Genomic DNA, 10947 nt, shown 5'->3' with positions numbered 1-10947 from the left:
ATGTATTTAAGAAGGTATCCACATGTAACTCAATTCTTGCTATGATCAAGAGATCAGTTGGTTATAATGCTCCCCTCACTGTTAAACTAAATCTGTACCGTTCACTTGTAATTCCACATTTAGACTACTGTTCTCAGGTTTGGGCTCCACATACAAGGTTACACCTGCGTAAACTAGAAAGTGTTCAAAGACTTGCCAGCAAATATATCTGCAATAATTATGAAGTTAGTTATAAGGACAGATTAGTGATTACTGAACTTTTACCATTGTGTTATAGAAGAGAAATTTTTGACATTTTATTTTTGTTTAAATGTTTTAGAAACTTCTACTGTATCAACATATCTCGTGTGCTCACTGTATCCATACCAACCAGGTCTCTCCGCTCAATAGACCAATTTCTACTTGTACCGCGACCATGTAAAACCGAAACCTTTTCTCATTCCTATTTTAGTCGAATCGCTGTAATCTGGAACATGTTACCATTATCCATACGTCAACACATGTATTCAAATCTAAGCTTGCCGTCTGTTAAAAAACTGTTAATTTCGTTCTACAGATCTCGCCTAAATGACACATTTTCAACCGACAACTTATGCACCTGGACCTCTACCTGTCGATGTCATAATTGTTTAGCGATTTGATTCGATTACTCTTTTTAATTGTTTGTTTGGTTGTTTGTTTGTTTTGTGTCTATGTTTCTAGAGGAGTCGGCCTAGTAGAGGAACTCTATGTTCCTGTTGCCGGCTCCTCTCAGAATTTTATTTCTGTGAAGTTGAATAAATAAATAAAATAAAATAAACTCGTACAAGCGAAATTATGTAAAAAGTCGACTAGTTATGTATTCAATGCAGCTTAATGTATCGGAAAATAGCACTTCCTTCTGGAGGTTAGTACTCCTTTAAATTACTGACACTTCTTTTTTTCACAATAGAATCTGTTATATTGCAAAATATTAGAGAAAGAAAGGTCCTAAGCTCAAACAGACAATCAGTACTTTAGATATGCAGTTTGTTTTAACCTTCAAAACGAAAAATATAATGTTGACATTCTACATGTTCACATGTAGCGTTCAGAATAAAATACAAGTTCTATTCATGTATAAAGCCTAAACGTAACATTAAAAAAAACATCTAGAAAATCATTAATCCTGTATTGGCCCCTTGAACTTTAAAGCAGCAAATTCAAAGAACACAAACAAAGGAAGAAAACGAAAAAAGCGTAACTTATGTAACGGGCGTAGACCAATCTGTACCTCAGTATACTCTCTAGGAGTCACGCCAAAAAAAAAAAAAAAGCTACGCAAGCAATTGCATTAATAATATTTTGATTTTGGAAACAGATGGTTCAATAGTTCGTACCTATCAATCTGCATTTCCCCTCTGGTCTCTTGTCACTGACAAAAGGTAGTAGATGCTACCTGAAACATCTGACCGTTTCCGAAATTGTACTTAGTTGCTCGTAGCTTTTTTTTAGCTTGACTCCTAGAGAGTATACCGAGGTACAGATTAGTCTACGTCCGTTACATAAGTTACGCTTTTTTTCGGTTTGTGTTCTTTGATATGCTTCTTTACAGTTCAAGGGGGCCAATACAGGATTAGTGGTTTTCTATATGATGTTTTTTTATGTTACGTTTAGGTAACTGTTTTTGGCGTATCCTATTACCTGGATGTCTAACCGTCATCGACGTATCTACAGGGGTCACTTTACTTCGATTCAGATGTACGTGTAGCTGGCGTGTCAAGGCGGACATGTTGTGAGGGATTGTAGGCATTTTGGATGGTGACAAAAACCTGGCGGCTCACTGTATAGGAGAGCTTTGGGCAAAGACTCAAGCGCCAAACATTCTCGGCCAATGCTGTCCTCGATCAATAGTACCAATAGAGAACCAATAGTACTCGATCGTAGCATACGTTTTTGACTGTGATCCATATACGTAAATTAAACCATTGTTTTCTTAAATGTGTTATTTTGTCACCTTCTTGCTATATGTTAAACTTTGTTTCAATATTGCCAATTGTGTATATTGTAGGTACCAATGATTCATTTGTCCTGTCCCCGAAAGGTTTTATCCCAGCTACGCACCTTTTATTCTATGATAATAACTTCAACTAGAGTTTCACGAGCCAGACGATGTTAATATTTATGCCTTTACGCTGATATTTCTCTTGATATGTAAGATCAGAAAAACTTAGCGAAAACAGTAGTACAAACAAGAATTCAGAGACTTCATACCAGGAAATATATGAGTTTTTGTAAATGTTTTTTTTATTTGTCTCACTGACTATGGAAATAAGGTCGTAATTAGCATAATGTAGTTTAATTTATGGTTTTCTAAATTCAAATGACAATATTTTTCGTGTAAAATTCCTCTCCTACTTCATGCAAATGACCTCTACATTAACATAATATATGCATAGTGGTGTTAACCTTTAAGTAACTTATACATGTCACAAGGTATAAAATTCCCATTATTCATCAATAAGGGGTCACAGAATTTTCTCATTAATTATGCAAATTAGATCATTTGCATAACGTGTATCTGTTGATGCTCCGCCTGCCACAGATTAAATAGATTACATGTATTAAAGTACTATTATATAAACATATATTATAGAATGTCCTCCTTAATTATGTAAAATGGGTCCTCATTGGCATAATTCGCATTTTATTATGTACAACTCTCTCTCAACTACCTACACACCAAAACTGATAAAAATATGTTGTTCCTATCTGGACTTATTGGCTTTTAAAGATTTCACCAGCAAGTCCCTGCAGTTCCAGAACAAGCTCCTAGGGGGACCAAACTCACACCACTTATTCCTGACAGGATAAGCTATCTGTCACCAAAAAAATCAAGACCATAGCATATTCAGGGCAAAAGATACAAAACCGGTTCTATTGCAGTACCAAGGTCATCCACCAGGAGGCCCATATTTGGCCTTGACCTTTGTCTTCCTAAGACTTACCAGCATACTAAATATCATCACAATCAATGAAGGCGTTCTGAAGTTATGCTGACTACAAATGTGCGGAAACGCAAACACACACAGACACACACACACACACACACACACAGACACACATACACACAGATACACACAGACCAAAAACAATACCTTCATTTTTCATGGAGGTAAAAAAAATGCTTAAAACTCGTTTAGCAATCTGACAAATCACTGTAGGTCACCAGGCTACGTTATGTTACACATCCTTTTACCCATCATAAATACGTACATGTACTACATATATTATCCTAGATCCTGTTCACCATATACAACTAAGTATATCAGCGTTTCTTTCCATTTTTTTTACCTCTACCAGGCTTCGGAAGGCGGCTGGAAAGAGTAGCCAGAGAGAGAGGAGGGTACACTCATTGGTGCGGCAAACTGGGTACTCTCTAGCGGACCAACAAGCATCATATCTTTCTGTATTTGACCAATTTATACTCTTTCCAGTCGCCTCCCAAAGCCTGGTAGAGGCTAACAACTCAGAACTAATATCTATGAAGCGTTAAGCCATTTAAGTTATTGACCAATTTCACACTTCCCATAATGCCTAGTAACGGTCACGGATATGACGTTAGACCACCCCCCTTCCTCGATGTAATTTTTCCAACAAATTCTATCAACAAACTGGTCAACTATTGTTTTGAATTATTTATCTAGTATGAAGCACATGCCATAATTGCATTTTTGTTGTAATTAGAGAAAATGACGTACCTTCTATCGTTCCACCTTCTACCGAAGACTCTCCTACTCGGCAATGCATGCGACCGTGCGACCGTTACTAGGCATTATGGGAAGTGTGAAATTGTTCAATACAGTGAAGCATATAATGTCACTGGGAGACTGATAATCATTACGTTGCTACTTGGTCGTTCGGATTCGGTCCTTCGTACACCATCGGTTCACAGAGCTCGTACTTCTCGCCTCTCCACCACCTATCCAGATCTGTGTACACCTTTCTCTCTGTCGGAGACGCTTGGAGAAGTTTCTTACACACCTCACAATACCTCTCCTCCCAAGATGGCGGAAGGTTCTTAGGAGGACGAGTTTTCCAGGCGAAATACTTGTTATACTCGTCGTCGTTCTGGTCGAGATATTTCAGGTAGTTTGCCAACTCTTCAGGGGAGCCGAAGTCGTCCACGTGGATGTAGGAGTTCGGGGGAGCAAACCTTTCGTAGTCGCTTTTCGGCGCACCCAACACGACCGGGACCATGTCGTTTCTCAGGGAATTGTCCCAGAATTTTTCCGTGATGTACTCGGCGCACTTGTAGTTTTCAAACGCCAGGTAGAACTTGTACGGGCGAGCGTGTTTTTTGAAGCACACTACGGCATCCCTCCCGCAGTAGCTCCTGTTCCCGGCGCCAAGTCGCTCCGCACACCCACCAAAAATGTCCACTTCGACGTGCTTCCTCAACTCAGCCGCGTAGGAAAAGCGAGCCAGGTGGCTGTAACAGTTACTGACGTACCATAGCACAAGCTTAGTTTTGCCCGCGGAGTAATCCCTGTTCGGATCGGGCGGGTTTTGGGCCAGTTCGCGATAAATGTGGGTGATATGACCCCACGCGGCCAGGATGTCCGAGTCATTCCTGTACGTGAAAGTCCAGTTGAAGACGCCGCTGTAAGAAGCATGGTCGATGCCTCTGGTCAGGTGGGGGCTCTCGTACGGGTGCCAGATCCAGTACTGGTGCCTGTGTCGTACTGACGGGAACTGCGACCGGTTGTAGACGAAGGGGAAATCGCGGTTGCCGCGAAACATGACTGCGTCCGCGTTTGCCACCTAAATTCAAGAACATCATTAATGATATGTTGGCATAGAAGATAGACAGATACAAACCGACCCTTAAAGGCAACCAGTGCAGTTTTTGGGGCTTCAAAACCAGAATTTTTAAAGTCAATATTCTAGTCCCTTATCTACATATACAGGTTGAAAGAACACTGTGCCAATATGTACATCGACAGTCATGGAGCAAAAATGCCCCAACTTCTGCCAAAAAACGGTTACTGGAAGGACCTGGGTTTATTTTTAGGGTGCCTCCCAAAAATAAAGGACTTTATCTTCGGGCTTGTTTCTGCAGTTTTCTGAAAATGCCTTTAGTATGAAATACTGATTCAAACGTACTAATGTTGGTATGTGTCAATATTATACAGATTGCCTTATTCAGAATATTTCCAGTTTTGCCACCCTGAAATTGCATGGGATGCCTTTAAATCATTGGTAGTAATGTACATGCACAAGTTAGATGCTAAATACTGTATCATTGTAATCTGTCCTCCAAAAATCCAACTTTAATTGTTGCGTGTTGTTATGTATTTGTTACTGTTTTATGCTCTGTAGTTGTACCTTAACTGACATAGTTGAATGCTAGTTAAATTTTCATGAATGTGTCATGTTAACGTTATCATATTAATCTTTAACTACGTATTTGTGAATTTGTTTGTATTTTATGAATCCAGAAATAATATATTAGATGTTGATATCTAATCTAATGGATTTCACATAAAACATCAACATCAAACAACAACCTTGGAGATTCCAAGCGCTTCCAGCTCTGCTTCACTGTCTTTTTACAGTCAATTAGATATACGTAGAAGTCCAAATACTACATGTGTTAATGGCCTAAATTCTCCTTCTAGCTCTGTTTGGCGGATGTGTTTCTGCCTATGAGATATAGGAGGTTAATCCTTAGTAGCCACTCCAGGTCAAGAAGTTTTCCTTTTTCAAATAACTTTGTTAGCATTAGCATTGGCTGTTTTGGGGTGGTGGGACTACGGCGCACTGATATGTCAACTTTGTGTATTTCAATGTTAATCGTATTTTGTTGTTTGGGGCTGTTAATATAAGGCCACACCAAGTAAATTTTATAGATGACGTCCTTTGGAGACCCTAAATCTAATGCGAGAGGGCGAAAAAAAAACAAGAAGGGCCCTAAAAAACAAGATGCCTAGATTAGAAATATACTAAGAGACGACAAATGTTAGGACACAAATTGAATGAGGTGACACAGTGTAACAAACAAGAAGTCTTTTCGTCATCAAAACAGCAATAAATCAGGTGGAACAGTGGACAGTGAAAAATTTTCTGTTAATGACAGGGTGGTCCTGTCAATAGACACTTTCTTCGCGTTGCGGGTTTCACGTCAATCTGACGATTTGCGACACTGTCGTGACTCTTTGGTCATAGTTACAGGAAGCGAAATTTCTTGTTTTTTTTTCTAGGAAGAGGCCAAAATCAATGCGCGCGCGGACGTCATCCATAGAATTTACTTGGTGTGGCCTAAGTTATAAACTTGAGTGCAGCGCCACATTGTCTTTGTTATGTTTTGATGAATAAAAAAAACATCAACCTGATTTTTGTTCCTGGTGAAAACGCAGTCTGGATATGCCGGGCAGGCCCTCCCGACAGGCGGCCATTTCGGACTCGAGTTCCAGCCGACAATCTTCCTGAAGTTCGGCCTCTTCCTCACGATGGGTTCGTCGTGCCAGATGGAGTAGAACCTTGCCGTCGGTTCGTCCGAGTGAGGCGACATGAAGTTGTGGTAGCGCGGAAGAGACGAGCGCTGAATCTGAGGCGTGTTTTTGTTTCCACAGTGGTGATGTAGCCGTGTTCCACCCTGGCTTCTTTTCACACGAGAGTGTACAGTCACTGGGTGCAGTAAGGTGTACCCATACACGGTGTACAGCGCACTTATCGAAAAGAGTAGGGGACCTTCCCGGTGTGAGTGGTTCAAACCTTACAGTCCGGTCTTACGCAGCGTATACATGTACGCACATGTACAAAACTGGTGTGTTACGCCTAAAGGCGGTTTACCGGTTATGCGAAACAAACAAACAAACAAACAAACAAAGAGTGTGCTGGGGGAAGGCAGACACCAATATGTCTTGACAAAAAAAGCAAATATTGAATTGATAAAAATATGGTGCAAAAGGTACATTTCTTTGATAATTTCTTTCTGTTGGATAAAAAGTTTTAACTTTAAACATGTAACTACCAACACAGATGAACTTTGATGATAGCAAAAAGGCACATTAATTGTTGCAGTCTATAATACTAGTGATTTAGGCGGAATGTAGGTCACCTAGCCTGCTGTTTAGTCATTTTTACCTGGACCACACGAATTTTTGTCTTATATTTTTTTTTCTAATCACCAAGCAGATTCTGTGGAAGAAAGCGAGCCTATATTGACCGCATGCATCCATTGGCCTCGCGTAGCCAAGCAGATGTTTAGGTGGTGCAAAAGACAGTATCAAATTGGCCAGGCAGTATCCATTGGCCAGACTGTAACGCAAAATCTGGCCAATGGATACTGCCTGGTCAATTTGATACTGTCTTTTGCGCCACCTAAGCATCTGCTTGAAGATTACTCGCGTAGCGTTGTGTGGCGGCCAATGGTTACAGGAGTCCAGTTTAGACTACCTGGTATATCCAGAACATGCTCTATCCAGCCTTGTGGTAGCAGAACACAGTATTAAAAAATGACGCGGGTATAGAAAGTAGTACAGCGAATATTCTTGAAGGCTGAGTAGAAAGCCTGATAAGAGCGTCAGCCAGATGTAAATTGCGCTGTGTGGTGTAGGAATGTATCGAGTTTGAGACTGTATGATTTGAATTGTGAAGGTTTTGCAGTTCATGTATAAATGCGCCGTATTGCGCAACTGGCTTTCCGGGTGAGTCGGCTGCAGTTCAGGTCACGTCCGTAGGGGACGATTTTAAAGTGTACGTTGCGAGCAGATACGCCGACAGGATTTTTTGGTTTCTAGATATTTTGTAGTTTGTACCTTCTTCTGAGACATATTCGATTCTCGTATTAGTGAAGTGCACCCTGCTATAATTCTTACCGCGTCGAAGTGAGTCATCTTGGGGTCCTTAACTATAGAAATCCCCATAGGGCGAAAACTGTGCTCTGCTACATTGTCGGCGATCGGCGACACTCCTAGATATCCAAGATGTCATGTGACGTCATGTACGCTGATTGGTCCCGTGTTGCAGTCAATCATGGTGATTGACAGAACCATTAGCAGGAATTCTTCACGCCCACACTTCCATATTTGTTCTCACGCAGGGTTAGTGTAGAATTAACTCAGCTGCTCGTTCTTAAAAACAAATGTATACAAAGATAGCGACACTTCGCTGTGCACACGTTACATATGTAACTGTCCCAGAATGTTTATTGGACATTATATATATAGTTTCATTTCGTAGTCGATTTTACGTTATATAGTAATGAGAGAGATTTCCTATATTCTTATATAATAGATAAGTTTCCCAACTTTGGACATTTAAATGAATCAGAAAAATTCATATTTCTTATGAAACTTGACAAATCATGTATCACTAGTTCTATATGCTCGTACATCTATAACTGCGTCAAGAAGCGAGAAGTCGAACAATGTAAATAGTAGTTCACATTAGTATGTATAGTTTAAGTATTATTACTGTATGCTTTTCCTTGTCTATTCATGACCTGTACTTGTTAGAGCACAAACGTACAACAAAGGTCTTTCATTCATTCATTATATAGCGAATGCAAGTCACTATGAGCAAGTCACTATGAGCTCCATGAGAGAAAATTTCATGCTGACAGTTTCTTCCCAAGAACCACTTCACTGTGGAACAAGCTTCCCCGTGAATGTTTCACCGCTAATTACAACCTCCAACGGTTTAAATCAAGGGTGAACAAATGTCTGACCACGCAGTCATCACTGTAACCCAAAACATGTAAGTGGCTCTCACGAGCCTTGTTTTGAGGTGAATTCTGAAGTAAATAACAAAATAAAAAATAAAAAAAAATTCATGATCACAACGTCGCTAGCAAACAACAGATCTGAAGCGATTTCTGGATAGAGCAAACACCCTTTCGTACCTAGGGTGTGTTCCATTGAAGCACTTCCTGGATATCCAGGACCTGCACTCTGGCTCGCGACGTGTCCTGGATATCCAGGACGTGCACTCTGGCTCGCGACGTGTCCTGGATATCCAGGAGGTGCACTCTGGCTCGCGACATGTCCTGGATATCCAGGAGGTGCACTCTGGCTCGCGACATGTCCTGGATATCCAGGACGTGCACTCTGGCTCGCGACGTGTCCTGGATATCCAGGAGGTGCACTCTGGCTCGCGACATGTCCTGGATATCCAGGACGTGCACTCTGGCTCGCGACGTGTCCTGGATATCCAGGAAGTGCTTCAGAGCGTATCCTGGATAGGAGCACTTTCTGGATGCAAAACTCCCCTTGCCCCACAGCATCTGCTTGGAGATTAGGCTTCGATTTCCCAGTATTCGTGATGCATGGCACAGTGAGCAAGTTTGCCCGCTGGCAATATAACACATAACTAGAGTTCCACAATCTCATACCTTCGCCAAATGATGTTAGCCCTTATGACTTAAGAAATTGTAGATTAATCCCCAAAGTTGTGCAAATATAGGATTTTCTATTACATGAATTAAGTGTTGATAATATTCTACACCAAAAGACAGTCTTATCTTAACAAATAATATACGGGAACGGTACAATAATAGGGAACAAACAACCACTGTCTGGAAAACAACCCCTATAGTGTTAATTCCTGTGTTTTGTCGGGCGGGAGTCCGCACTATAGGGGTTATTTGTTAGCGTACATTATAATTATATAAGCCATACAATGAATATAGAATTAGGAATTCCAAGATATAAAAAAATCACCCGCGACCAGAGGTTTTGTCCATTCTGTCCCAATGATATTGAAGACGAACAACATTTCATTATTTATTGGTTGTCCACTATATAGCGATAAACGCACAAAGCTGTTTAACCTTCTCTCCACTTGCTCAATTGAATTTGTTATATTTCAAGCCATAGATAAATTCAATTTTATTCTAGAAGGTAATAACCCTTATATAATAGATAAGTTTCCCAACTTTGGACATTTAAATGAATCAGAAAAATTCATATTTCTTATGAAATCATGTATCACTAGTTCTATATGCTCGTACATCTATAACTGCGTCAAGAAGCGAGAAGAAGTCGAACAATGTAAATAGTAGTTCACATTAGTATGTATAGTTTAAGTATTATTACTGTATGCTTTTCCTTGTCTATTCATGACCTGTACTTGTTAGAGCACAAACGTACAATAAAGGTATTTCATTCATTCATTATATAGCGAATGCAAGTCACTATGAGCAAGTCACTATGAGCTCCATGAGAGAAAATTTCATGCTGACAGTTTCTTCCCCAGAACCACTTCACTGTGGAACAAGCTTCCCCGTGAATGTTTCACCGCTAATTACAACCTCCAACGGTTTAAATCAAGGGTGAACAAATATCTGACCACGCAGTCATCACTGTAACCCAAAACACGTAAGTGGCTCTCACGAGCCTTGTTTTGAGGTGAATTCTGAAGTAAATAAAAAATAAAAAATAAAAAAAAATTCATGATCACAACGTCGCTAGCAAACAACAGATCTGAAGCGATTTCTGGATAGAGCAAACACCCTTGCTTATCCAGGATGTATGTGCTCCATTGAAGCACTTCCTGGATATCCAGGACGTGCACTCTGGCTCGCGACGTGTCCTGGATATCCAGGACGTGCACTCTGGCTCGCGACGTGTCCTGGATATCCAGAACGTGTACTCTGGCTCGCGACGTGTCCTGGATATCCAGGAAGTGCTTCAGAGCGTATCCTGGATAGGAGCACTTTCTGGATGCAAAACTCCCCTTGCCCCACAGCATCTGCTTGGAGATTAGGCTTCGATTTCCCAGTATTCGCGATGCATGGGCCAGTGAGCAAGTTTGCCCGCTGGCAATATAACACATAACTAGAGTTCCACAATCTCATACCTTCGCCAAATGATGTTAGCCCTTATGGCTTAAGAAATTGTAGATTAATCCCCAAAGTTGTGCAAATATAGGATTTTCTATTACATGAATTAAGTGTTGATAATATTCTACACCAAAAGACAGTCT

At 40.6% G+C, this 10947-nt stretch overlaps 1 protein-coding gene across 1 annotated transcript; it reads right to left on the bottom strand.

Annotated features, from left to right (window-relative positions):
* Positions 1-3727: 3727 nt before the first annotated feature.
* On the bottom strand, positions 3728-6532 carry LOC109463733 (alpha-(1,3)-fucosyltransferase 7-like). The gene is made up of 2 exons (XM_019760580.1): positions 6350-6532; positions 3728-4782 (listed from the first exon to the last, which is right to left on the bottom strand). Exons 1-2 carry the CDS (start codon positions 6530-6532, stop codon positions 3859-3861), a joined length of 1107 nt encoding a protein of 368 aa, XP_019616139.1. The 3' UTR covers positions 3728-3858.
* Positions 6533-10947: the final 4415 nt, after the last annotated feature.

This window comes from Branchiostoma belcheri, unplaced genomic scaffold (assembly GCF_001625305.1).
Source record: "Branchiostoma belcheri isolate BF01 breed outbred unplaced genomic scaffold, Haploidv18h27 scaffold13, whole genome shotgun sequence".
Lineage (NCBI taxonomy): Eukaryota > Metazoa > Chordata > Leptocardii > Amphioxiformes > Branchiostomatidae > Branchiostoma > Branchiostoma belcheri.
The sequence above is the reverse complement of the archived record's forward strand: the minus strand, read 5'-3'. Positions and strand labels throughout refer to the sequence as shown.